Here is a 27,459-nt window from a genome sequence, read left to right on the forward strand (position 1 = left end):
CCCTCTACCTATATTTCTCTCCCTATCCTTTTCCCTCACATTCCTTTTCCCTCTACATCTGGCTTCTCTTATTATCCCTACATTTCCCTTCTCCGTCAAGTATCTCTAATATTCCTTTTTAAAATGTATCTCTGAAGAAATCCAACTCAATGAAATGGCTTGTTACTTATGTGTAAGCCTTGACACAAAATGTTTGTTGCAGAGTGGGAAGATAGATTGAAGCAATTGTGGTCCCTTTAAGAAACTGTATTTTCTATTGATCTGTGATTCCTTTCAGATTGATCTGTGATTCCCAGCCCCTCCTGGCTGAAGCGTATTAGTCCAGGAAGCCAGGAGCTTTGATTCACAAATCCTGGTCAAAAGCACCCTTTTGAATTCCAAAAGGAGACCCCGGCTTGTCCCAGCCCCCTTTGGATCTGAGCCAACTTGGGCTCTCCCAGTCCCCACTGGTCTGATGTGCTCTGGTTGTCCCAGCCCCCATTCTGATATGCTTGGGCCACCCAGCTTGGGCTTCCCAAGCCCCAGCAAGACAAGCAATATGAGTTCCATCAATTAAGGTCTTTGCAAATGGACCTTGGTGGCTGACTCGGCTAGCAGGACTTTCTGCCCACTGAGAACTGCATTCTCCGTGTACAACTCCGTGTTCCATAGATCTGCCCCCTAGTTTTATCAAACTAGGGTTTTGGGTCTGTAAATTCCTCTGCACCGCCAGAAGGGAGTCCCCCAAACCCCTTAACCTTGGGCCCAAGGGGTTGCCGGGGAGCCAATCCATTCCATTTGGTTCCTTGTACCCCTCACCTGCCACTAGATCTTCTCATTTAACTCTCTGATCACCAGAAATCCTAGTTTCATTTTGGTTCCCTTCATCTAAACCTCATCAAGAGGGCATGAGTCTTAGGAAACTTTCCATTCCTTCCTCCAAATAAACTTTTCCAAAGAATCATTAAGAAGAATGAAAACCTTTAAATTCTGTCGAACTCAACACGATTCAACCAAAAAAAAAAAAAAAATGGTAAATCTGTAAAAGGAACTGAAAAAAAATCTATAAAATGAACTGAAAAAGGAAATGGCAACACTCTCCAGTTTCTCTCCCAAGAAACCCCAAATGGAGCTTTTAATGAAAGGACTTCATAATCACCACAGCAACAGTAAGGTGAGAAGTCAGAAAGTGAGGGTTAACACCTCTCCTCCTGCCCCCTCCCTCCCAGGCTCCACCCCCTAAAGCTCTCTGTATAAAAGGAGTTAACAAGCACAGCAGCAGCAGCAGCAAGGTGACAACTCCGAAACTGAGGGTTACCACCTCCGGGGCCAGTTTCCACTCCCGAAAACTCTCTATAAAAGCACCAACACAGACAACAGGAGCACAGCTAAGTCAAGCTTCGCCTGACAAGCCCCTTGGAGTTACCTGACGCTCTAAAAGTCCTACATTCTGACTCCAGGGCAAAGGAGCTAGCTGAACTTAATACCCCCACCAATATAACGAATCCTGAGCTTATCATCATGGAAAAGCAGCCAGGAATCATCTCTCAGGATAAAACTCCCTCAAAAGTCCGGGGCCAGGTCTTCATCTCGGAATCAGGGAGTCCTGAGCTTATCATCGTGGAAAAGCAGCCAGAGATCATCTATGAAGATAAATCTCTCTCAGGGGTCCGGGGCCAGGTCTTCATCTCGGAATCAGGCAGTCCTGAGCTTATCATCGTGGAAAAGCAGCCAGACCTCCCAGGCCACGAGGACCTCTCACAACCAGTGAATCCTGAGATCATCCTCATCAAAGATCAGCCAGCAGTCTGCAACTATCATGCTGACCCTCCCTCAGACGTCCAGGGTCACATGGACCTCTCAGGTGAAAGTCCTTTGCAACGAATCCATCAGGGTAATGCCCTGATTCCCCCAAGAGACTGCAGCAGGCACTTCTCAGCCAGGAAAAACACCGACGGTGCTGTGACACTGCAAGATTCTGAGAATAAGAATTCAGACGACGGAGAGACAGTCTTCCAGAGCCTGAACCAAAGATTTGCCTCCTTAATAGGACGTCGAAAGCGGCGTTTCAATGGGCTCTCATCCAAAACCAGAAGAAAACTCACCTATGACCCTTGATCTGCTGAAGCAGTCTGACCCAATAGTGGCTGCCTCTGCCCATGAATGATTATGGCCCCCACACTTAGACCCTTCCTATTCTTTGATCTCTATTCCCTCTCTCCCTAAAATGAGAGCATTCTACTGTTGATCAGAGAAATGCCAATTCAGACAGCTCTGAGATACATACCACTACACACCTGTCAGATTGGCTAAGATGACAGGAACAAATAATGATGAATGTGGGAGGGGATGTGGGAAAACTGGCACACTGATACATAGTTGGTGGAGTTGGGAAAGCATCCGGACATTCTGAAGAGCCATCTGGAATTATGCCCAAAAAAGTTATCCAAATGTGCATACCCTTGGACCCAGCAGTGCTACTACTGGGCTTACATCCCGACGAAATACTGAGGAAGGGAAAGGGACCTGCATGTGCCAAAATGTTTGTGGCAGCTCTTTTGGTGCTGGCCAAAAACTGGAAAATGAATGGATGCCCATCAATTGCAAATCCACCAAGTACCGCTTCAAAGAAACACTTTGGGGAAAATACATAGGAATAGTATTGCCAAATTTTGAAACTCCCAGATCAAAGAGAAAATTTTTCAAAAAAAAAAAAAAAAAAAAGCCCTCTTCTAGGTAGCGTGGGGTGGGATGGAGTTAACAAGTCTATAAATAACTATAATGTAAACTAAAAGATGATAAAGGCATGATAGATGCAAAGTGACATGTATCTTTGGACTTGTCTCCCTCACTTTGTTTTTTTTTTTTTTTCCCTACACCCTCTACCTATATTTCTCTCCCTATCCTTTTCCCTCACATTCCTTTTCCCTCTACATCTGGCTTCTCTTATTATCCCTACATTTCCCTTCTCCCTCAAGTATCTCTAATATTCCTTTTTAAAATGTATCTCTGAAGAAATCCAACTCAATGAAATGGCTTGTTACTTATGTGTAAGCCTTGACACAAAATGTTTGTTGCAGAGTGGGAAGATAGATTGAAGCAATTGTGGTCCCTTTAAGAAACTGTATTTTCTATTGATCTGTGATTCCTTTCAGATTGATCTGTGATTCCCAGCCCCTCCTGGCTGAAGCGTATTAGTCCAGGAAGCCAGGAGCTTTGATTCACAAATCCTGGTCAAAAGCACCCTTTTGAATTCCAAAAGGAGACCCCGGCTTGTCCCAGCCCCCTTTGGATCTGAGCCAACTTGGGCTCTCCCAGTCCCCACTGGTCTGATGTGCTCTGGTTGTCCCAGCCCCCATTCTGATATGCTTGGGCCACCCAGCTTGGGCTTCCCAAGCCCCAGCAAGACAAGCAATATGAGTTCCATCAATTAAGGTCTTTGCAAATGGACCTTGGTGGCTGACTCGGCTAGCAGGACTTTCTGCCCACTGAGAACTGCATTCTCCGTGTACAACTCCGTGTTCCATAGATCTGCCCCCTAGTTTTATCAAACTAGGGTTTTGGGTCTGTAAATTCCTCTGCACCGCCAGAAGGGAGTCCCCCAAACCCCTTAACCTTGGGCCCAAGGGGTTGCCGGGGAGCCAATCCATTCCATTTGGTTCCTTGTACCCCTCACCTGCCACTAGATCTTCTCATTTAACTCTCTGATCACCAGAAATCCTAGTTTCATTTTGGTTCCCTTCATCTAAACCTCATCAAGAGGTCATGAGTCTTAGGAAACTTTCCATTCCTTCCTCCAAATAAACTTTTCCAAAGAATCATTAAGAATAATGAAAACCTTTAAATTCTGTCGAACTCAACACGATTCACCCAAAAAAAAAAAAAAAATGGTAAATCTGTAAAAGGAACTGAAAAAAAATCTATAAAATGAACTGAAAAAGGAAATGGCAACACTCTCCAGTTTCTCTCCCAAGAAACCCCAAATGGAGCTTTTAATGAAAGGACTTCATAATCACCACAGCAATAGTAAGGTGAGAAGTCAGAAAGTGAGGGTTAACACCTCTCCTCCTGCCCCCTCCCTCCCAGGCTCCACCCCCTAAAGCTCTCTGTATAAAAGGAGTTAACAAGCACAGCAGCAGCAGCAGCAAGGTGACAACTCCGAAACTGAGGGTTACCACCTCCGGGGCCAGTTTCCACTCCCGAAAACTCTCTATAAAAGCACCAACACAGACAACAGGAGCACAGCTAAGTCAAGCTTCGCCTGACAAGCCCCTTGGAGTTACCTGACGCTCTAAAAGTCCTACATTCTGACTCCAGGGCAAAGGAGCTAGCTGAACTTAATACCCCCACCAATATAACGAATCCTGAGCTTATCATCATGGAAAAGCAGCCAGGAATCATCTCTCAGGATAAAACTCCCTCAAAAGTCCGGGGCCAGGTCTTCATCTCGGAATCAGGGAGTCCTGAGCTTATCATCGTGGAAAAGCAGCCAGAGATCATCTATGAAGATAAATCTCTCTCAGGGGTCCGGGGCCAGGTCTTCATCTCGGAATCAGGCAGTCCTGAGCTTATCATCGTGGAAAAGCAGCCAGACCTCCCAGGCCACGAGGACCTCTCACAACCAGTGAATCCTGAGATCATCCTCATCAAAGATCAGCCAGCAGTCTGCAACTATCATGCTGACCCTCCCTCAGACGTCCAGGGTCACATGGACCTCTCAGGTGAAAGTCCTTTGCAACGAATCCATCAGGGTAATGCCCTGATTCCCCCAAGAGACTGCAGCAGGCACTTCTCAGCCAGGAAAAACACCGACGGTGCTGTGACACTGCAAGATTCTGAGAATAAGAATTCAGACGACGGAGAGACAGTCTTCCAGAGCCTGAACCAAAGATTTGCCTCCTTAATAGGACGTCGAAAGCGGCGTTTCAATGGGCTCTCATCCAAAACCAGAAGAAAACTCACCTATGACCCTTGATCTGCTGAAGCAGTCTGACCCAATAGTGGCTGCCTCTGCCCATGAATGATTATGGCCCCCACACTTAGACCCTTCCTATTCTTTGATCTCTATTCCCTCTCTCCCTAAAATGAGAGCATTCTACTGTTGATCAGAGAAATGCCAATTCAGACAGCTCTGAGATACATACCACTACACACCTGTCAGATTGGCTAAGATGACAGGAACAAATAATGATGAATGTGGGAGGGGATGTGGGAAAACTGGCACACTGATACATAGTTGGTGGAGTTGGGAAAGCATCCGGACATTCTGAAGAGCCATCTGGAATTATGCCCAAAAAAGTTATCCAAATGTGCATACCCTTGGACCCAGCAGTGCTACTACTGGGCTTACATCCCGACGAAATACTGAGGAAGGGAAAGGGACCTGCATGTGCCAAAATCTTTGTGGCAGCTCTTTTGGTGGTGGCCAAAAACTGGAAAATGAATGCATGCCCATCAATTGGAGAATGGTTGTGTAAATTATGGTATATGAATGTTATGTAACATTGCTGTTCTGTAGGAAATAACCAACAGGATGAATACAAAGAGGTTTCAAGTGACACATGGACTGATGCTGCCTGAAATGAGCATAAACCGGAGATCACTATACACATCAGCAAAGATACTGTATGAAGATATATTCTGATTGAAGTGTATATCTTAAACATTGGGAAGATATAATTTAGTTCCATTAGATCAATGTTTGACAGAAACAGCTATACCCAAAGAAGGAACACTGGGCAAATAGTGTAACGTGTGTGCACCATTGTCTTTCTACCCTAGTTACTTATACTTTCCGAATCCAATTCTTCCTTTGCAACAGCAACAACCAAAAAATTTGGTACTGCACCCATATATTGTACCTAGGATATACTATAACATATTTAATATGTATGGGAATGCCTGCCATCTAGGGGAGGGGGTGGAGGGAAGGAGGGGAAAAATTCAGAAGAGAAGGGAGTACAAGGTATAATGTTGTAAATAAAATTACAGATGCATATGTACTGTCCAAAAATTTTATAATTATAAAATTAATAAAAAAATGAGAGAATTTCACTCAATATTCCTTGAGCATATAATCTGTCCTCTGATGAGGTATATATCTAATGATAAGGTTTATACCTCAATAAAATTAGGATTGTGGTTTAGTGGCAGGTTTCGGGTACAGGGAGTCAAATGGAGCTCCCCTGCATCCCTTTTGGATTTGGCAGAAGGACACAAAGTTAAATGAAGTCTAGTGGCGGCGAGAGTCCCCTGTAAATGAATTTACAGGCCTGAAAACTTAGATTGGTAAAAACGAGATTTATTGCAGGGTTTGGAAGTAAGGTAAAAGTCTCGTTAGTAAAAGGCATTAGATAGAGGAAGAAATATACCAAAGCTAAGGGACAGAGAGTCTGTAATGCAAGGCATATGGCTGGCATTTTTCAACTCTCCACCAAGGGATGATTCCCACTTGGCTCTTTTATCTGCTTGAAGGGGCATATGGGTGGCACCTAGGTCGATTCCTTGATAGCCAGAACCCACCAGGTGTGGTTTGGGCTACCTGAGTAGATAGTGAGGGGGTTGAGAAAATCCAAGCCAGCTCAGATCTGGTGGGGGCTGGGTACAAGCCCAAACTGGTTCAGATAAGAATCTCTCCCCTTGGAATATAAAAGGGTGGTTTTGACCAGATCTTGAAAATCAAAGGTGAGTCCCAGAGGAAGTTTGAGATCAGAATCTTAAAAGGGGGCTACGCCAGCATCATCCCCAATTTCTGATTCTTTGTATGCTCACATTTGAACATTGAACTTACTAGCTGCATGACTCTGGGCAAGTTATTCAATCTTTGCCTTAATCAATTTAAGAAGGAAATAACAAACCACTCCGGTATTTTTGCCAAGGAACCATTATTTAAGAAATGTACAGAAAATGTAAGCAAGAATAGTTAGCAGGACAAACAGAATAGCCAGTCATATTAATGCTTGAAATGAAGTAATGCTGGCAAAAAAAAAAAAAAAAAGACAAAAAAGGCTAGATTTGTTTTTTAGTTGTATTGCAAATACAACTAAATGAGGACAAAGAAGAGATAAGCCTGCTTGGAATGCTGATAACTCATAATAGAGAGAAGGCAGAGCTGTTCAATTCGATTGGCTTTTATTTTTACTGCTAAGGAAAAGGAGCTCTGGACTAGAAAGGACTGAACAAAAATGGGTAACAGGGAGCTGATAGTCAAGATAAGCACAGAGAGAGAAGGATCCCTTCATTGATTCTGGATAATTCAAGCCATGACACCTATATGAATTCTTCAGCTATTGAAAGAGTTAATAAATGTGATCACTAAGCTCCTGTGAGCAATCCTTAAAAAATCATGGTGAATAGGCACGTTACCATAGTAATAAAAGAGAGCAAATGTTATACCAATTTTTTAAAGAGAAAAAAAGAAAAAGGTCTGAAAAATCTTGATTAGAAAGCTTGACTTTGATTCCTAACAAACATCTATTAACGAGATAGCTAATCAACATCTAGGAAAGTGAATAGTAATCACAGCTGCTAAGGCTTCCTTAAGGACTGACTGGTCATGCAGGCTAATCTTATTTCATCTTTTTTGACAAGCTTGCTAAACTAGTAGATAAGGAGAATGCTATGGTTTACCTAAATCTTAGCTAAACACTTAACAAGATCTGTCATGTTAATCTCATGGAAAAAATGGAAAGATTAGCATGGCTTTAATTAATCAGTAAAGTGATATTTTAGATAGAATTGTCTGAAAACATTTCCTGAAAATTGTCTTAGAATTAGGAAAAGTTGAGTTCAAATACTTCCTTAGACACTTAATATATGACAAGTTACTTAATCTCTTTCAGCCTTAGTTTTCTCAAATATAAAATGGTGCTAATGATAATACCTTCCTCACAGAGTTGTTTTGAGGACAAAGTGAGACAATAGATATGTAAAGTGATTTCATATGCTATAAAAATGATTGGCATCATTATTATTAATTTTAATACTATAGTACAATTAAATTAATTTGGAATTAGTTGGATGACCAAACTAAACTTTGCTTTATAATCTTTAAGACTACCAAAAAATTATCATTAAGTTCTATATGAGAAATATGGTTAGAAGAATTGCACATGTTTAACCTATATTGGATTGCTTGCTGTCTTGGAAAGGGGGGAGGAGGAGAAGAGATGGAGAAAAATTTGGAACATGAGGTTTTGCAAAGGTGAATGTTGAAAACTATCTTTGCATGTTTTTGTGTTAGGATTACAAGGTGATAACTCAGGTTATCTAAAACAATTCTCTAGCTCAGAGTTCACACCTTTAGAAGTTTACACCTTTAGACTTCTGAAAAGGAGTTTACACAACCTTTAAAAGGAGCAAGTTCATTGGCTGTGAGAGTTCCCACAGGCGCCTAGGAGTTCTCAGGGGCTCATTCTCTTCTAGGATAAAAGAGGGCAGCATTGGGGAGAGTCAGTCTGGATTGGGGAAGGACAAGAGCTGGAGGAGAGTCACAGAGGAAAAGATTTTACAGAAAAGAAACCTCCTCCCAGAGAAGGATTACAATTGAGAGACTATCAGAACATTACTTTTTTGGAAAAATAAAATACTATAATAAAAAAATTTTAAATTAAAAAAAATATATCAACTTGGAAGGCGGTTTCTAGTGGAGTACCCCACAGATCTGTGCTTCTACTTGTGTTTTCTCACATTTTAGTCAACTATTTGGATAAAGATATAGACAGTATAATTATCAAATTTTAAGATGACAAAATGATGACAAAAACCATGTGGAGAAAGCAAAATATCTAAAATATCAAAGGAAATGGTGAAAAGAAGTAAGGATACAGGTGAAATAGCACTTTCAAGCCTCAAATTATATTGTAAAGCATCAATCATCAAAGCTCTCACTGGTATTGGTTAATAACAGAAAGATATATTAGTGGAACAAGCTAGTTAGAAACAATAGAATTCGAGAATCCAATGTTTGATGAAATGTAAAGCATAAATAATCTAGGGGAAAAAAATCTTATTTGAAGAACTGTTGAGAAAAACTGAAAACAGGTTTAGACCAACATCTTATGTCATATTCCACAATATATTATAAATAGATACACAACCTTAATAATTTTAGTTTATGCTATACAACATTTAGAAGAGAAACAGAATATTTGCATCTCACAGTTATGTATAGGAAATATATTCTTAACCAAATGAGATAGAAGCAATTACAAAAGATAAGTAACTTTATTTATTTGAAACCAAAGTTTATCTACAGACAACATTAATTAACAGGATAAAAAGGGAAGTGATCAAATGGGAAAAACATCAAATTTCTTTGCATAAATTTCTCTGATAAGGATTTGGCATCCAAGATAGATAAAGAGATATAGATATAAATAGTAGACATTCCCCAATAAGTAAATGGATAAAGGATACAAAGAAATAGTTTTCAAAAGAACTGCAATATATTCACAATCAAATGAAAAAAAGTTCCAAATAACTAAAAAAAAGAGAAATACAAAAATGCCAACAGTCAGTGTTGAAGGGATTGTAGAAAGATAGGCACACTAACATATTGTTGGTGGACTATGAAGTGGTACAGTCATTTTAGATAGCAATTGGTATAGCCAATTTAGACAGCAATACAAATAATTAAAATGTCAATACTTTTTAAAATGTAATAGTTTTTATTTCCAAATAATTGCAAAGATAGTTTTCAACATTCATTTTTGCAAAACTTTGTGTTCTAAATTTTTCTCCTTTACTCCCCTACACTCCCCTTTACAAGACAGCAAGCAATCCAATATAGGTAAACATGTGCAATTCTTCTAAATATATTCCTGTGTGGGACAAGACTATTAGCTCAAATAAATCAAATAAATTAAGGAGATTTCTCAAGGTAAAAGCAGAAAGATATTTTATTATGATTTCACAAGAAAGGGTGTCTCCCTTCCAATAAGCAGTTAGGCCCAGTTAAGAGACAAGAATTATATAATATATAATAATTTATTATTATAATTATTAATATATTATTAGGCCCTTATATAATACTCCTTATTGGCTGGATCTTTGCCCTTTTTAGCTAAGACAAAAGACCTCACATTCAAGTCTTAAATGAGGAAAACCTTCTAATCATTAGGATTACTAAATTACCTTATATGGGAGTTTCAATGCCAAGGCGGCCCTAACTTAAGTCTCACAAAACAAAGGTCCTATTTCTTGTAAACCATGTGATCTCTGGAGAAAGAAACCTGGCCCCAGGGCACAGCCAACATTCATTCAAGGGATAAAAGTGCATGTAGAGGATTTGGCCTTGGCTGTATGAAGGACCATTTCTTCATCAGAGTCAAAACAAAAGCAGAGAAATAATGGAGAAAAATATTAGTAATTAGAAGGAAGAGAGGGGAAGGAACTCTCTTAAAATGGTCTTGTTTTATAGTCATATAGAAGCAAAAGAACAAAAAAAAAAAAAAAAAACTCATGGAAGTAGGACTAAATTGAAGGATGTAATGTCCAAGAATAAAGAAATAATAGTCCTGTTATACTCTGGTATTTATGTTCAGCTGAGGGAGTCACCCTAACAACTGCTTATTGACTAATAAATTGATGGATTATTTCTTACTTATGAATTGTTAGAAGTGTAGCTTTGGCTGATATATCCCAAATCTTCATGTCAAGATTAGATGATCCTGAAGCTACTCGCAGGCTGTCAGGATTAAAACAGCAAGTAGTTATTGGTTTAAGATGGTGATCTAAGACAAGAGAAAAATGATTTTGTTGAAACATACTTCAAATTTATCTTGGGATAATATTTTTTGACATACACTAAACACAATAGTTTCACTAATTAGGACATTTAAATAATACTTTAACATTTACAAAGTATTGGTATATGTATCATTTGATCCTCACAATAACTCTTTAAGCTATGTGCTATTATTAGTCCTATTTTACAGTAGAGAAAGTGAGGCTGAGAGAAAGTGGCTTCTTAAGGTAAGACAATTAGTAAGTGGTTGGAACAAGAATCAAATTCAAGTCTTTAACACTAAATTCAATGTTGTGCCACTGAACTGCCTAATTGTTTGAAAATATGTTCTTGGTCCTGTTATATGAAGTGCCATGCCAATTTTATTAAACTATCCATATACACATACCTACATGAAATGAGAGAACAAGTTGTTCAGAAAAAAGGTTGTTCAGAGCAGGGAAAATATTTGCAAACAGGAAGTATACCAAATAAGCAAATACAAGCTTGAACTCAGTAAATGTTCATGTTGCAGAGAAAGCCTTTTTTAAAAAAATTAGCCTTTCCTAGCCTCTGGTTTTAGGCATCAGGTAAAAAAAAAAAAAAAAAAAAAAAAAAAAAAGCTTAAATTTAAACCTAGTCATGCAATATATTTTAAAAATAGTACCAGAAAGGGATATTATATATTGATATAATTGTGTTTAAAAACTGCTTTCTTATGCTTATATGTGTTTAAAAGAAAAAGCTTGATACTTTTAAGAATGGCTATGATAGAAGTAGGTGAGGAGTTACCATTCCTAGCTCCTGTGATTCTGTGATCATTCCTCAGAAGCCAATCCCCTCAATTAATTGTAAAGAAAGTAATGTCCAGGGACACAAAAGTAGTGTCATAAGTGGAAACTAAATGCAGGTCTTCTAATTTTAGAATAGCCAGCAAACCTTTTAATTTCAAGAAAAGATGCAGGATAAGTTTTACTTGATCTTGAAGAACAATAGAGCTTTTGTTAAACAATTGAGAGTAGAGAGAAAATAGTGACTTTTGCCTAATGTTTGTGGAAAGTAAACTCCTTAAGAGCAAATATTTCCTTTTTGCCTTCAGAATTTCATATATATTTTTAACAACAATATTATTCTGTTGATGCCAGATATCTGCTAATTCATGGCATACCACAATCTCCAAAAAATTAAAGTTGTGTACTACCCAAAGAATCATAAAGTAACACATGTGGGTACAATATGTTACCAGTGAAGAATTCTCTCACCTGAATTATCACAATGGTCCCCTAATGATGCTCAGTCTCAGATCTCTCAAATCTCTCACCACTCCAGATGATCCTACACATTGCTGCCAAAGTAATAATCCTTAAATACAGATCTGACCACAGCACTCTTTTACTCAAGAAACTCCACTGGGTTATCAATTGCCTTTAGGGTAAAATACAAACTTCTCTGTTAAGCTTTGAAAGGCCTTCACAACCTAATTCCAATCTATCTATCCAGCCTCACTAAACAGTACTTCCCCCTCCTGCATTCATAGTTACCCAAACTGGCCTTTTATTTATTTATTTCTCATATATCACACTGCCTTAATCCCACCACATGCCTGGGATACATTCATCTTACTTCTCCTCTACCTCATGGAATATCTCCCTTCCTTCAACAGGCAACCCAAAAACATCTTCCTGATTTAGGAAGACTGAGTTCAGTCTTTCCTGATTCTTTCCCACACCCCTCCCCAACTGCTAGTTGTTCCCCTCCAGAACTAATTTTAAAAATTTATTCTTTTTTATATTTCTGCTATATATATTCTAATTTGTTCTTGCTATCTTCTCTCATTACAATGTAAGTTCTTTGGCAATAGGGATTGCTTCATTTTATGGTTATCTCCTGGCTCTAATATTTTTTGCTATTCAAGTCATGTCCTGTTCTTCATGACTTTGTGGACCATACTATCCACAGGATTTTCTTAGCAAAGATGCTGAAGTGTTTTATGATGTCCTTCTCCAGGGGGTAAAGGCAAAACAAGATTCAGTGCTTTGGCCAGGCTCACACATTTAGTAAGTGTCCGAGGCTAATACTTAAACTGGAGTTTTTCTGACTCCAGGCCCAGCTCTCTATCCATTGAGCTATCTGCCTCCTACCATAACGTCTACCAAGTGCACAGAGTTGGCACTTAATAAATGCTTATTGATTGATTCTTATCTAAATTGTCTCAATTGTAGTCTCAGTGTTTATAAGTTTCCTTTTTAGGACCACCAGGAATATAACCAATTTTCTGCAAGTCAGTGGAAAGCTGCCCTTCTAATTCTATCACTAATATGGGCAGACATAACATATTTTCTGTTACCTTCTCTTCTGTAAGTTCATAAACTGGACTGGGAAGTAAATCAGCTGAAAGTCCCTTCCCACAAGTTGATTTTTTGCCCATTTAAGCAATATTTATTAAGATTTATTACATATTAACTTTGATATTCTGAGGGTGGGAATGGGAATAGAATCTATAAGTTCTTTGTGCTAACTACATTTCCTTCAAAGACTTCGTATATTCCCTTTTAAGTTTTACTCCAATTCAATTAAGCAAACATTTAGTAAGCACTCAGTATGTTTAAGATACTACATTAGTGATAGGGATACAAAGACAAAAATAAAATACTCCAGGTTTTATCACTCTTATTTTTCTTTTTTCTTTATTGGCCATATGTGATATATGTCTACCATCTGTTAAATTTACCCACCTATCTTTTCCTGTGTCAATTTTTAGTTCAAACTCTTGAGTCATCATGAATCTCATTTAAATCTGCAATACTGGGAATGTAATGAAATGTATCAACCAATCCACTTACCTACTTACTAAGTACTTACTAATCACCTATTTTGTAAATAATACCATGCTATCAGAGATGAAGAACAAACAATTGAAAAAAATGCCTGCTTTCAAGGAGCTTACATTCAGCATACGATCTAAAGATTCATTATCTATGGGAAATTTATTCTCCATTTGCATGGATGAATCTGTATTCATTCTGTATACCCTCTACAACGTAGACAAATGTAGCCATGTCTCCTTTTGTATGTCTCATTCCCCCACAAATAAGACTAAATAGTGCCTCAGTGTGAACATTGAGAGATAAAAAATTAACAAGAGTTGGAGCAGAACAATGGTCTTCCTGGGACAAGTGGAGATCTGAAGATACCAGGACAGAGGTTTGGTCCATGTGAAGTATAAAACACTGGCGAACTCCATTGAAACAGCAAGCAGTTAGCTCTGAGACTACCTGGGTTAGGTGACAGCCCCAGCTAGATGAATTTTCACCTCCTGGACAAGTATAGAAAGTCAAAGATCTTCGTGGGAATATTGAGGGAGCCTCTACTGATAAGGAACATTAGGTCCAGCTGTGCTGTCACAGATAATAGCCTTGAACTGAGACTCCCTGGGAGACACAGCCCAGTGAGTGAAGAAACAGTGGGGCAGAGACACTGCTAGCTGCAAGCACTTAGGTAGACAGTAGAGTTCTAGATTTGAGTTCCAGGTTAGAGGAGGATATTCATTTACTCTTTTTCTAGGACTAGAGATGATTAAATAACAAGCTTTTTTATATATATATATATATATATATATATATATATATATATATAGAGAGAGAGAGAGAGAGAGAGAGAGAGAGAGAGAGAGAGAGAGAGAGAGAGAGAGAGAGAGAGAGAAAATTTAATCATCAAGAGTTACTATGGGAATAGAGAAGACCAGGGTTTATCTTCAGAGAGTATACTGAAGCAAAAAAAAAAAAAAAAAAAACAAACAAACAAAAAAAAAAAACCCTCCGTAACCCAAAAAGATTTCAAAATTAAATAAGAGAAACTGAGGAATTTTTTTTTTTTTATTCAAGAACAGGGCTGGATTCTTAGAGATGATAGTCTCATTCAGCCCTGGAAGCAAATCATGGATCCATTTGGTCCCAAAAAATCTCTCCCTTTCAAATAAAATATTAAATTGTTCTCTAATCTCTATCTTGCCTCAGTTTCTGCAGCATTACATTTTGGAGGTCAAACCAAGATGTTAGAAAATAAGCAGGATTAGAGATAAGAGACTCCCCCTTGGGCCTCAGGGTAGCTGGGGATCTGAATTCTTGGCCTGGAGAGGCCAGCCCCTGGATTTTTTTCCCAGAGCCTCCAGGAAAGAGAGCAGTTTCCAGACACAATTGCCTGATGATGGACATCTCCATTTTGGTCACAGAAGAGTAAGTCTGTCTGAGTTCCCTTTGGGTGTTATCTGGTTAAGTTTTAAGACCTGTTCTGTTCTATCTGTGCTAACATTTGGATTCCCAGAATTATGAAATGCTGATGGGCATAAATTCTGGGAGTGGTGTCCCTGGATGCAGGGGACACTAGCTGGTGTCTCCTAAGACACATCTGGTTCTGTGTGCCAGTTGGCACAACTCTGAACTTTTTAAAGACACCATTTGGCTAAAAAAAAAAAAAAAAAAAAAAAAAAAAGGGGGGGGTGCTCCTTTTGGATTATGGGAGGGAAGACTTGGAGCTGATTCTTTCCAGATAGCCCCTGGTGTGTTAAATGTTTTGACTGCACAGTCTATGTGTGTTCTGAGTTCTGTGTGATTTGTTTGTTTTGTTAATTTTTAAGTTTAAGAATAATGATCAAGAAATTTGGGAATTGTTTATTTCAATGTTGCAACTGTACTTAGTGTAATTACTTCTGAACTCCAGCTGGAGAAAACATTTGATTAGTAATTTTAGGATGATTCTAAATTTGGGAAATGCTTTAGCATTCCAGATTTGTTCTGAGTATTCTTTTGGTTAGTTTTTAAATTGTGGGAAATAATTTTCCTGTTGCCTATGCAGGCTAGATTTAGTTATCTTTAAGTATAAGATCTTAAAAGAAGAATAGCTTGTTAAAGAAGTTCAGTTAACTTGCTTGAAAGGGGTCATATGCCTCTAATTAGGTAGCAAAAAGAATCTGACTTTTCTGAAGGTTTCAACTTTGGCCAAGTTGGAGCTTAGAAGAAGTCCATTGAGAATATGGTCACATGGAGCCAGAGGGAGAGAAATAAAAACTATGCTGTTTCATTATTTGAAATATGATAGGAAAAGCAGTTTTATATTATTGGGAATTTAAAGCTGTATTTTGGTTCAGAGTTTGTTACCTATATTACAACATTGTAAGTTATGCTTTAAATCCAGCTCTGCTGGACATGTGGGTTTTATGGAATCTTCCCCCTTCCCTCCCCACCCCCATTTCTGCTACTTTAAAGGTTGGGTGGAGTAGGGATCTTTTGTCTTCAAAGGTGAAGATTTAAATTCACCCCAATACCGCTCTCTGCTACTTTAGGTATGGAGCATCTAGTTAGCTTGGGCTGAAGTTTAGTTCATCTTTCCTCCCCCTGCCTCTTTGGAGGTGGAGTGGGGGAAAGGACAGCCACGTGGAATTTTCTCCTCCCCCCTCCCTCTAAACTGTGTTCCAGCCATTTTTTTTATCAAGTTGTAGCCACCTGATTCTTGACTAAAAGGAGCAAACTGATTTGTATGAATATAAGGTTTGGTAAATATCTGTTTAGGATTTATCTGAAACTTTGGTTATTGGGATTTGTTATTGGAGGTAAAATTTCTTGGGCTTGTAGTTAACGTGTCCCCGAATTTTTCCCTCTTGTGACTGATTTCTGTGATCAAAGCAATGGTCAATAAGAAACTGTTAATGCAATTCAATTATGTCATACCTTGCTGTTTCCAATCTCGTTATCTGTAATCATTATATCCTAAATATTTGAGCAAATAAATATTTAGTCTGGTCATCTATCTGTTACTAGATATCGTGTCTGGATATTCAAGTTTTTTTTTGTTTTTTTTTGTTTTGTTTTTTTAAGATTTCTAAAGAAACCTTATTTGTTAGATTTGTGGGGGATTTTTATTTTGTTTGTTTCTAGATTTGGTCAAATTATAGATATACTGATTTGCTTCCAGGACCTAGATCAGCTTTGATTGTCAGCACGACACACTACACCCATCCCCCTCCCTGGACTAAGCATCTCTGCCCATCTTCAGCAGAAAGCAGTTTTTGAAAACATCATTGCCCCTGCTCTTGATGTATTTGGACTGATATAGGGGAGTGGTAAAGTGGTTGAATTATTGTTAAAATTTCAACTTGGGATGGAAACTGTTAAACGTCTATAACTATTGTTTTGTTTGAGGGATTTTTAATCTGTTATGTATATGTATATGTATATGTATATGTATATGTATATGTATATGTATATGTATATGTATATGTATATGTATATGTATATGTATATGATTTATATGTGGGATGGTTATTTGATAATTCCTTTCCATGAGAAAAAAAAGGAAGAGATAGGAAATTGGGGAAACTACTGCCCTACTCCCTATTTTACTAGTTCAGATTTAATTGGAAGTGCTCTTTTCATTTTTTACTCTTTGCCTAAATTTACTGGAGTATGATTTGCTGGTTATGCTTTAACTTTGAAATCCCTTATTCTGTTGGAACTGCCCTGGCAGACTCAGTTTTGGGGATTATTTTTTAGAAACAACCAGAAATCAGACACCTGTCTTGGGCCTGGCAGTCTCTCTGATCTGTTTCTCCACTCCTGAAACCCCAGTTCCTTAATTAGTATTTCAGCATTCTTAAAGGACCTTGTAGTTTGGTATAAGGCCTCTAAAAGTTCAGGGTTTGCCTTCTGTGGTCTAACTGTGCATAATCTGCTCAGAAATCTGATCCTTTCTGCAGCCCAGTCTGTTTCTCTGGGTGGGGAAGATGGAGCTACTCCAAGCCTCACCCTTCTCCCCCCTGGAGTGGGTTGCCCCCCTGAATGGGCAGCACAACTATCTTGAGCCCTGCTGTTCTATAAGCTCCATAAGCAGAGGCTGAGTTAAATGCACAAATGACCACAGACCTAACTCATAGTGACCTGTCCATCTCAAATTAGATTCTCTTGCTAAGATGCTCCCCAACTATAGAGGACTTGTCATGATTGCAATAGGGAGCTTTGAATATTGTTGATTAACTCTGAGGTTATCAGGTTATCACTTGTCCTTGCATTGTTCTAGCTTTATTTTGGTTTTTATTTGGTTTATTTACTTTACATAGGGTTGGTCAAAATTATGGTGCTAAGACCTTCTAGAGGAAGGTAATTCAATGATTTGAATAGTTAAAAGAGACTGTGGAATGTTGTGCCACAGTTCCCTTTTAATGTCCTGACCCAGTTTCCCTAATTGTCCTATTCAGTTACTCTGCCTCTTAATGTTAGGATAAAGGTATTATATCTTAGACCTTAGGCTATAATCATTCCCTCTTAATGTTTGATGGGATAATCATTAGAATATCAGGAGCCTCTCTGGTACCTCCCTCCATTATGATATCCTAGGTACCTGCCTCCATTATGTCATCCTAGGTGCCTACCTTCATTATGTCATCCTCATCCTAGGTACCTCCCCCATTATGTCACCACCACCCCACCCCACCCCCGCCGCCGCCCCATTATGTCACTGTTCTTGTTACCCTATAAAAGAATCTTGTATTTGACATTCATTGCTTGATTCTTCTTCAGCCCTGGGACCAAACTATGGATCCATTTGGTCCCAGTAAATCTCTCCCTTTTAAATAAATTATTAAATTGTTCTTCTTTAAAAATAAATAAATAGATAAGCATAAAAATTCAAGAACAAGAAGATTACTGAGGGGGCAGAGAGGAGAAGGGAATTCATATAACTAAACAAGGAGATCCATAAACTTAAGGAATAAAACTTTTTCTTAAAAATTGAGAGTTAGACAAAGGAAAACTAGTGAAGTTATAAGAGACCAAGAAATATAAAACAAGATATAAAGAATGAAAAAAATAGAAGAGAATGTGAAACATCTTAAAAAGAAAAAACAACTGGTCTTAAGAACAGATCAAGAGGAGAAAATATAAGAATAATTGGACTATCTAAAAGCTTTGATCAAAAAAAGAATCTTGATACAATAATTAAATAATAATTAAAGAAAATTGCCACACTTTCAGAATTTTGTTGCAAAAATACCTAAACTTAATAGAAAACTTGATATATAAAATCCAATGGAAATATAAAATAAGCATGAAAAACTAAATTACAAGGAACTCATTAATGACAAACTGTTTACTTTTTATACATGGAAATGTAAGATAGTCATTAGTAACTGAATTGTTTGAAAGAAAGATTGGAGTAGAGTTAAGTGCAATATGATTTTAAAAAGCAAAACTGTGTAAGAAAAGGTAAAAAGAGTAATTATATAAGATGAACAGGCAGATTTCAGAAAAACCTGAAAAGACTTCTATGAACTGATGCAAAGTAAAGTGAGCAGAACCAGAAAACATTGTATACAGTATCAGCAACATTGTGTAACAATCAACTATGACTGACTCAAGCTCTTCTCAGCAATGCAATGTTCCAAAGCAAGTACAAAGGACTCACAAAGGAAAATTCTATTCATAACCAGATAAAGAACTGATACACTCAGAATGTAGATCAATGAATTTTATTTTTTCACTGACTATTCTTTCCCATGGGTTTCTTTTTGTTTGTTTGTTTTTTGCTTTCGATCTATTTCTTCTTTCACAACCATGATAAATTTGAAAATATGTTTTACTTGATAGCACCTGTATAAACTAGATCAAACTGCCCACCTTCTTTAGAAGAAAGGAGGGAATATTGTACATGTATTGGTCTACCTACCATCTGGGGGAAGGGGGAGAAGGAAGGAGAGGAAAAATTAGAACAAAAGGTTTTGCACTTGTCAATACTGAAAAATTACCCATGCATATATCTTATAAATAAAAAGCTATAATAAAAAAAGAATGTTGTAAATTTTGTTGTCATGTATCAAGGGGAGAATAAAATATTTTATGAAATTTATAAAGAATAAGAGGGTAAGAGAATAGAATAAGTGGGGGGGTATTATAGAAGTGTGTAGATGAATGGAAATAGGATAAGAATGGAATAAAGAAGAATGGACAAGAGAAAATAAGGGAGGGACTTCTGAAGGGGATAGGTTAAAGTAATAGGAGAACAAGGTATTGGTTAAAGTAAAGTAGAAAAGTCAGAAGGGATAGGAAATAAGAGATAAACACAAATGTAAAATAAAGATCAAAAGTAGAATTTATTTGATAAGAACAGCAGAGTTAGTAATCAAGATCTCAAAGATTAAGCAAAAATGGATTTAATCAAAAGAGAAAATTAGGGAAACTATACTATATGTCAGTCATATTAATGAATATTGCTTTGTACTATTTAAAATAACCACAGTATAAGGTTGGAATATTGCTGTGGTGTAGAAAATAATGAGTTGGTGGACTTGGAAAAATTGGGAAAACTTGAACTTTATGAAGGAAGAGGTTATCCACCTTCAGAGAAGCAGAGGACAAACAAGTACAGTACAATCTTACATAGATGTATATGAATGTACATGTGAATGATTATAGCTAAATATATATCTCTTTTATGTATATGGGCGTATGTGCACATGTAAGTGTATATATGTGTGTGTGTGTGTGTGTGTGTGTGTGTGTGTGTGTGTGTATCTTTAGACATAGATATATAAATATCCACACATAATTATAGCCTTGGGGAGGGGCAGGAAAGGGGAAAAAAGAATAAAGTAAAAAGTATACAATAGAAAACAAAAGAAAATCTACAAAGAAAGCCAAGACAGACAAGTCTAAACACAATGCATAGTATTTATTATATAGGCTTATTTGAAATGGAAATTTATCTTTTTATATTTTGAATTTTCTTATGTTCTACTGTGCAATAACAACTTTTTTTCTTATTTTTTACTTAAGTTTAAAATAAATATATAAACTAAAAAGGCTAAGTAAATAAATTGTGGTGTTGCTAGTAAAGAATAGCATAGAAGAAATTATTGCTAGGCCACATGACTGGAAAATTGTATAGCAATCAATATAAATTAGTCATTTAGCAAGAATAAGGGACAGAATTGTAACTACAGTGGGTTAATAGGGTTTTTCCTCTAAGGTACCAAATTTAAAGGGTACTGACATCTTTTTGTGCTTTATCCTTCAGGTGTACTTGGATGAGATCTCTCTCTCACTTACCACAGCAATTTCTCCAATAGTGTTCTCACATAGATGTCCCGGATTTGTTCTCTCTCTCAGTCTCCTCTCTCTCTATCTCTGCTTCTGTCTCTGTCCCTCTCACCTCCCTGTCCCTGTCCCTTTTTCTCTCTTTCTTTCTCTCTTTCTCTCTCAATCTTTCTTTCTCTTTGTGTCTCTCTGTCTGTCTGTCTCTCCCACCCTCCTTCTCTGTTTCTGCCTCTCTCTGTTTCTTTGTCTCTGTCACTCTGTCTCTCTTTTTCTGTGTCTGTCTGTCTCTCTTTCTCACTCTCTTCCATAAAAGGCTAATGTTCATATACCCCTCTCCAACTGAAAACCGGAAAGAAAAGGATAAAGGAGTACCAGTTCTTCTCATAAAAGTATCCACATCAGTGAGGCAACTAGGTAGTATAATAGAGTGCCATGTCTATCCCTAGGAAAGCCTGAATTCACAGCCAGTTCCAGACAGCTGTTGACCTTGAGCAAAATCACTTAACTTTTGTTTGACTTGTTACTTCTAAAATAAAGATAATAATAGCACCATTTATTATTCCAAAACCCAGATTGTTGTGAAGATCAAATGAGATCATTGCAAAACATTTACCACTGTGGCTTGACACACAGAAGAAACTTAATAAATGCTAAAATAACAAAATAAATGCTACCATGAAATTATTATTATTAGTGAAGTACAGATGACCCATACCATGATGTTTGAAGCAACATATTCAACCATTTCTATGAACTGTGGCAATTCCAAGACAAGCAGAATTTCTTATTTATCATATTCTGGAGAAGATGAAAAATATCTCAAAATTATCTTATGTTTATGGCACTAGTTGACTCAAACAAACAAGGTCAAAATTAAGCCTGAGCTTTCAATGCTCTAAGAAGCTAGGATATTTCTTCTGTGATAGAGAGTAAATGATGACACCTATTTCAGTTTGAATGAACAAATGATTGTATTAAAAAACTCAATTGTATAATGGGTAAATAAGTGTCAATTTTGTCTTTCCTTTGCTTTTCTTGATAAACATTTCAGGCTTTAAAGGTGGTCAAGATTCTTTTTCTTCTTGTGAATGTTTCATTATACAAAGCAATCAAAACTCATTAACAACCAAATAAGTTATAATGCAAACAAATAATGGAATAAAATATCCCCTTTGCATAAAGTATTCTTACCTCTGACATATGTGATGATGTTCCCATTTTTTGCATCAATGACACAGAGTGCATTTTCTACATCCAAACCACAGATCACATATTTACCATCAAAAGAAATCTTACATGAAAGTATAATACTGTCATGGTTGAAAGACCACTGGAAAAGAACAGATAATGGATATTCAGATTCAATCAGCTTCTTGTCAGACTACCTTACATCAAGAGAAATCAAAGTAAAAATGCAGAATTTTTTTCTCTATGATTTTGGTTATAAAAATCATCATGGTCCCTGAACTGAGCAGAAGCCAAAAATATTGATCCAATTATGTTAGAAAGTATCATCTTATGTTCATTCTCTCATTCAGTTGTCTCATCTACAAAACATATCTCAAATAGCCTACTTCTTTTAAGTTCTTTTTTTACAGTCTATAATAGAGATTTTAAACTCAGAATACAATGGATTAATGCCACTCATCTTTGCTATTCAATCACCTGTTTCTGTCAATGGCTTCAACACCTCCCAGTTATAATCTTCAATCCTGAGTCGTCTTTCCTGTTTCCCTGTAGCTCATTCCACCACATCCAAAGAGTTAGTACATCCTGACTATTCTTCCATCATAATTTCTTTAAGATGTATTTTATCCTCTTCATTCTTGCAACCAACCATCGCTATGGTCAGGACCCCCATCAACACATCAGGATCACTACTTGATTTTTTTCTATCTGATCTGCCAGACTCCAATTTTTTCCTTCTTTATCCATTCATTACATGACTATCAAACTCATGAACATTATTATTATCATTTTTACTTTCCTCCTCATTGGCCCCTTTGTTTCCTACAATAGCAAATATAAACTCTACCTAGATTTTAAGACCCTCCACAATATTGTACCATCTGATTTAATTTCCCATTAGTCCTCAACAAATGCTTCATTTAAGTTGTCAGTTTCCTCACTGTCCAGTATGTATATATCTTGCCATTGGACCCAAATGGCTCTGGAGGGGGAAATGAGTCAGGTGATCTTGAATAACCCTTCCTCACTTAAGTCCAATTCACTTTTATGTCATGGCATCATCCGTCCCTAGTTTCCTCTGCTCATCCAAAATTTTCTCATCCTTTAAAGCCTATTTCAAGTGCTATCTCCTCTATGAATCCTTCCCTGATTATTCCAAGACCTATTATTATTCTCTTTTTTTGAAGTACAGCATTTGAAACCTGTTTAGCACTTAGGTCTTTATATTGTCTTTATATTATAATTGTTTTACTGTTTCATATATGAATGTCATATCTTCCTATTTACCTTGTGAGATCTTAGAGAATTGAAACATGTTTGATACTTCTGTTTTCCCCAATGCATAGTTGGGGGATTTAGCATTTATTCAACAAATCTTTACTGATTGCTTGGTCAATATTTATGTTACTATAAAAATAAACATCACAATCATTATAATGATTATATATATATATATATATATATATATATATATATATATTCAAATGTCCAGAGATAAACAGCGTGTTCCTGAACAAAAATAATAAAAATAGCAATACAGACCAGAACTTCTCCGCTTTCCATATCCCAAAGCTTTATTGTTTTATCATAGGATGATGTAATAAATCTGAAAACAAAAATAAAATTACATTACAAAATTATTAGATATATTAAATATCATATTCTTTTGTTTTATAAATAGGTTCTTAAAGAAACATTTTAATTTTTTATTAAGGGTTTTCATTTTTCAGAAAACAAGTTTGACTTCTTAAATTATCTGTTTAATATTGAAGACCATTAGAAACTGTCAAAACAATAAAGCCAATTAAGTTTTTATTATATGTTCTAAAAAAACTCACTTACAAAATACCATAGCAATTCATTTTTTAACAAATCTGTGAGGGAACTTCCAGTGAGGAAGCCCCTACTTATTAATACAGGTAAATAGCTGCTTCAGCTACTTTACAATTTATGATCTTGGAAAGTTACCTGAGGCAATGAGAGATAAAGGTATTTGCTTAGAATCACTGGGCTTGTATGCGTCAGGCAGGACTTAAACCCAAATTTTTCTGAATCTTAAAATGGCTCTTGATCCACTACCCCATTCTTTATCTCTAACTCATGAGATTTAAACGCCTCAGTAATCACTAACTTATCAACAGTCTTTCAGCAGTCTTGATATTTGCCATTCCCCATATGAATTCTCCCAACTATTTCTTTGCCATTCCAATTGCTGATATTGCTCAAAAATTTTTCTCACTGAAGGTTGAGTATACCACTGAAAGTGGTATACAATTACAAATTCTATTAATTACCCAATAAACCATTACAAATTAGCATGTTTCTGGTAACAGGAAATCCATACAAACATTTTTCTCATACAGCTTTTCTAAAGGGTACTTTGAGTTCTAGTCCAGTCTTTTCCTTTCATAGATGGGGATAATAAGGCCCAGAGACATAGACTGATTTTCCCATTTAAAACCCACTTAGCTGTTGTTGTTGTCGTTGGGTTTTTTTTTGCAGAATCATAATGACTTTATGTTCGTAATGTGGAAACATTGTTTATGATATATGCTAAAGCAGTTGTCATTTTATAATTTCTTGATTCAGAGGACTTTATTTTGTAACACATTATAAACAAATTAATCTCAAAGGCAACATAGTAATGCTCTCATTCTCTAGTCTGGCAGCAGCCTGACTTTGTGATTTTATAATTATGACCTTTTCTTGAATCATGTTGGTTTGTTATAATTTGTTATCTACTCTGAAATGGATGCTTATTATGCAAAACCATTATTTCTTTCTCTACTCATATGTCTGTAAGTTTTTTTTTATTGGGGAGTAATTGAACAGATGGCTCCTTTTTTCTGACTTTTGTTCTTATTGTATATTTCAAATTGGATGTCCTGTAGGCATCTCAAACTCAACATTGCCAAAGCAGAACTCATTTTCTTTCTCTCCAAACTTACCACTCCTTCAGCTTCCCTTTTACTACTCAGAGTATCACCAGAGGTGATCTCCAGTCACCCAAATTCCCATCCTCAGTATCAAAATCTCTCATCTTGATTTCCACAATCTCTTTAAAAATGTCCTTTTCTCTCTATTCAGATAGCCAATACTATAATAATGGCAAGAAAGGAGAGAGAAAGAAAGAGGGAGGGAGGGAAGGAAGGAGGGAAAGAGGTAAACATTTGCTTTCTTTTATGCCAATAAATTAACTCTAGTTTTTGTTTTTTTAAGATCCATTTCAGCACAGTCATAAATATGTCCCAGAATTCACTAAATCTTCTTTTGAAAATAAATTTTAGAAGAATGAGTTCTAATCCTAGCTCAGTCATTAAATAGCTATATGACATACCCCTTCTCAATAAACTCCAATGCATCCCTATCATCTCTAAGATCAAGTATCAGGTTCTCTCCTTGAAAGTTAAACTCTTCTTAATTTGGCTTCTTGTTACCTTTCTGGTCTTCTTACATTTTATTCCACACACTCTAAAATCCAGCTGTCTTGGCCTTATTTCTATTCTTTGTGCATTCCATCTCTTTCTCTGTTTCTTCAATATGAATGTCTCCCATACCTAGAATACTCTCCCTCCTCAACTCCCACCTCTTGGCTCCCCTGCCTTCCTGTAAGACTCTCTCAAATCCCACTTTCTGTAAGATGTCTTGTCCAGTTCCCTCTACTACTAGTCTCTTACCTCTGAGATTATGCCCTACCTACACCACAGGTGTCTTGCAAGTATTTAATTATTGACCTAGTCTTCATTAGGATGTGAATTCTTCGATGATGGCAAGAGTTCTTTTTACCTTTGTCTTTGTTTCCTCAGCATTTAGCACAGCCCTGAAATATGTTAAGTGCTTAATAAATATTTTTTGACTGATTGATCATGGGCAAGTATCTTTGCTCCTCTGGATCTCAGCTTCCATCTCTATAAAATGAGGTAATTGGATTAAAAGGTCACTAAGGGCTCTTCCAACTCTAATCTTTATATGGAATCAAAAAGAAAATAATATTCAAAGATACTTTAGAATGGCTATTTGTTTATAACCATAAACAATAACAATTCCTCAAAGATTGATAGAGTATTAACTATTCAAAATATTTTTACAGCTATCATCTCCTTTGATTCTCATTAACAACAACAATCCATAGGGAAATACAGTAAAAAGGAAAATCAGTAAAGCTCCAGTAGAAGGAAACCAAATTGTCCTCTCCCCATTTGTAGAAAAATTTCTGTAACATTAATGTGCATCATTTTCTTTGATGTATTTTACTGACCCATAAAATGCAAGTAAAAGTCACCTCGTGCTATCTGCTGTCACGCTGCATTCTGAAATAGGAGCCAGATGACAGTTTTCAAAATTATGAATATTAGTTCCTGTGACAGCATCCTCAAATAAATGAAAGGAAGTATCATTAGAAAGTGCTTTACTGAAGCTGTTAAAAAGAAAATGCTGCATACATTAAACATCCCAACTTTAGTTATTTAAATTAAGTTAGTGCCAGAATTGGATTGTGGAGATTCATTTAACTCTTTAAGAGGTGAAATAATTTTTTAAATTTCTAATGAGAGTAAGAATAAAAAAGAGAGTGTAAAGGAAATTAAAACAATTAGTACTGTTCACAGAAAACACTTTGTCACAAATAAGAAATTTTGATAACATATGACTAAAGATCATCTGGATTCTCTTGTAGAAAAGAGATCACATTTGTAATTGTATCTTCTGTTTCAATCATTTAAAAAGATATTTTGATTTCCAAACAGTATTTCTTTTATGTATTCCACAGAAGTTTCACTTTGGAATCTGATAACTTTTCCAGTTAGGCAAGAATTGTCTGTCCTAACTAAAACTATGTGTGATTTGAGAAGGGGTGGATGGAAGTGGGAGTGAATTGATGCACAACCTTATCCACTCTCCCTGAAAGAGCTTCAGAGCTTCTATGAATCCATCAAATCATTTTGGCTGCTCACATGAATTTTGCAGAAGGAAATATATTCAAAAGCACTCTACATGGTCTACCTAGAGGCAACTCTTAAGTCCAGTCTAAACTGATCGCTAGGTAAAAATATGGCTACTTTCCACTCTGCAGTAAGAGAAAGCACTTTCTCAGGAAAGAACTGAGCTTAGTTATTTGGCTACAAAATGATGAATAAAAAAAGAGCAATTATTATTTAATAAAAAGAGTTACTGTTCCAACATGAAGAATGAGGTCAAAATACAGCACAGATAAAACAGTAAAGTAAAAATATCATGTCTTCTAAATTTATTTTGGAAACATCTGCCAAAATGTATTTTCAGGAAAAAAATGTGACTAACTCTGGTTTAAAAACCATGTGATATTGATGGCACTTTATACTTCAATAGGACTTTTAACTTTTTAAAGCTAACTTTCAACAATTACATAAGGAATGAAGAACAGGTTTTGTAATCTTCATTTTAACTAAATTCAATAAATATTTATTAAATGCCTACTATGTACAATGTTCATACCGGACACTGAGG

General features: G+C 36.6%; 1 protein-coding gene across 3 annotated transcripts in view; it reads right to left on the bottom strand.

Annotated features, from left to right (window-relative positions):
- WDR88 (WD repeat domain 88) overlaps window positions 1-27,459 on the bottom strand; it is a 140,719-nt gene that overhangs the window by 96,321 nt on the left and 16,939 nt on the right. For 2 of the 3 annotated variants that reach the window (XM_074293230.1, XM_074293229.1), the window contains 4 exons: window positions 26,258-26,346; window positions 23,518-23,581; window positions 21,979-22,117; window positions 10,583-10,712 (listed from right to left, as the gene is read on the bottom strand). In XM_074293230.1, coding sequence (XP_074149331.1) covers window positions 10,583-10,712; window positions 21,979-22,117; window positions 23,518-23,581; window positions 26,258-26,346 — 422 coding nt within the window. Of the gene's footprint in view, window positions 1-10,582; window positions 10,713-21,978; window positions 22,118-23,517; window positions 23,582-26,257; window positions 26,410-27,459 lie in introns of all 3 variants that reach the window. The other variant, XM_074293228.1, reaches the window with a different exon arrangement.

This window comes from Sminthopsis crassicaudata, chromosome 2 (assembly GCF_048593235.1).
Source record: "Sminthopsis crassicaudata isolate SCR6 chromosome 2, ASM4859323v1, whole genome shotgun sequence".
NCBI classification, from domain to species: Eukaryota; Metazoa; Chordata; class Mammalia; order Dasyuromorphia; family Dasyuridae; genus Sminthopsis; species Sminthopsis crassicaudata.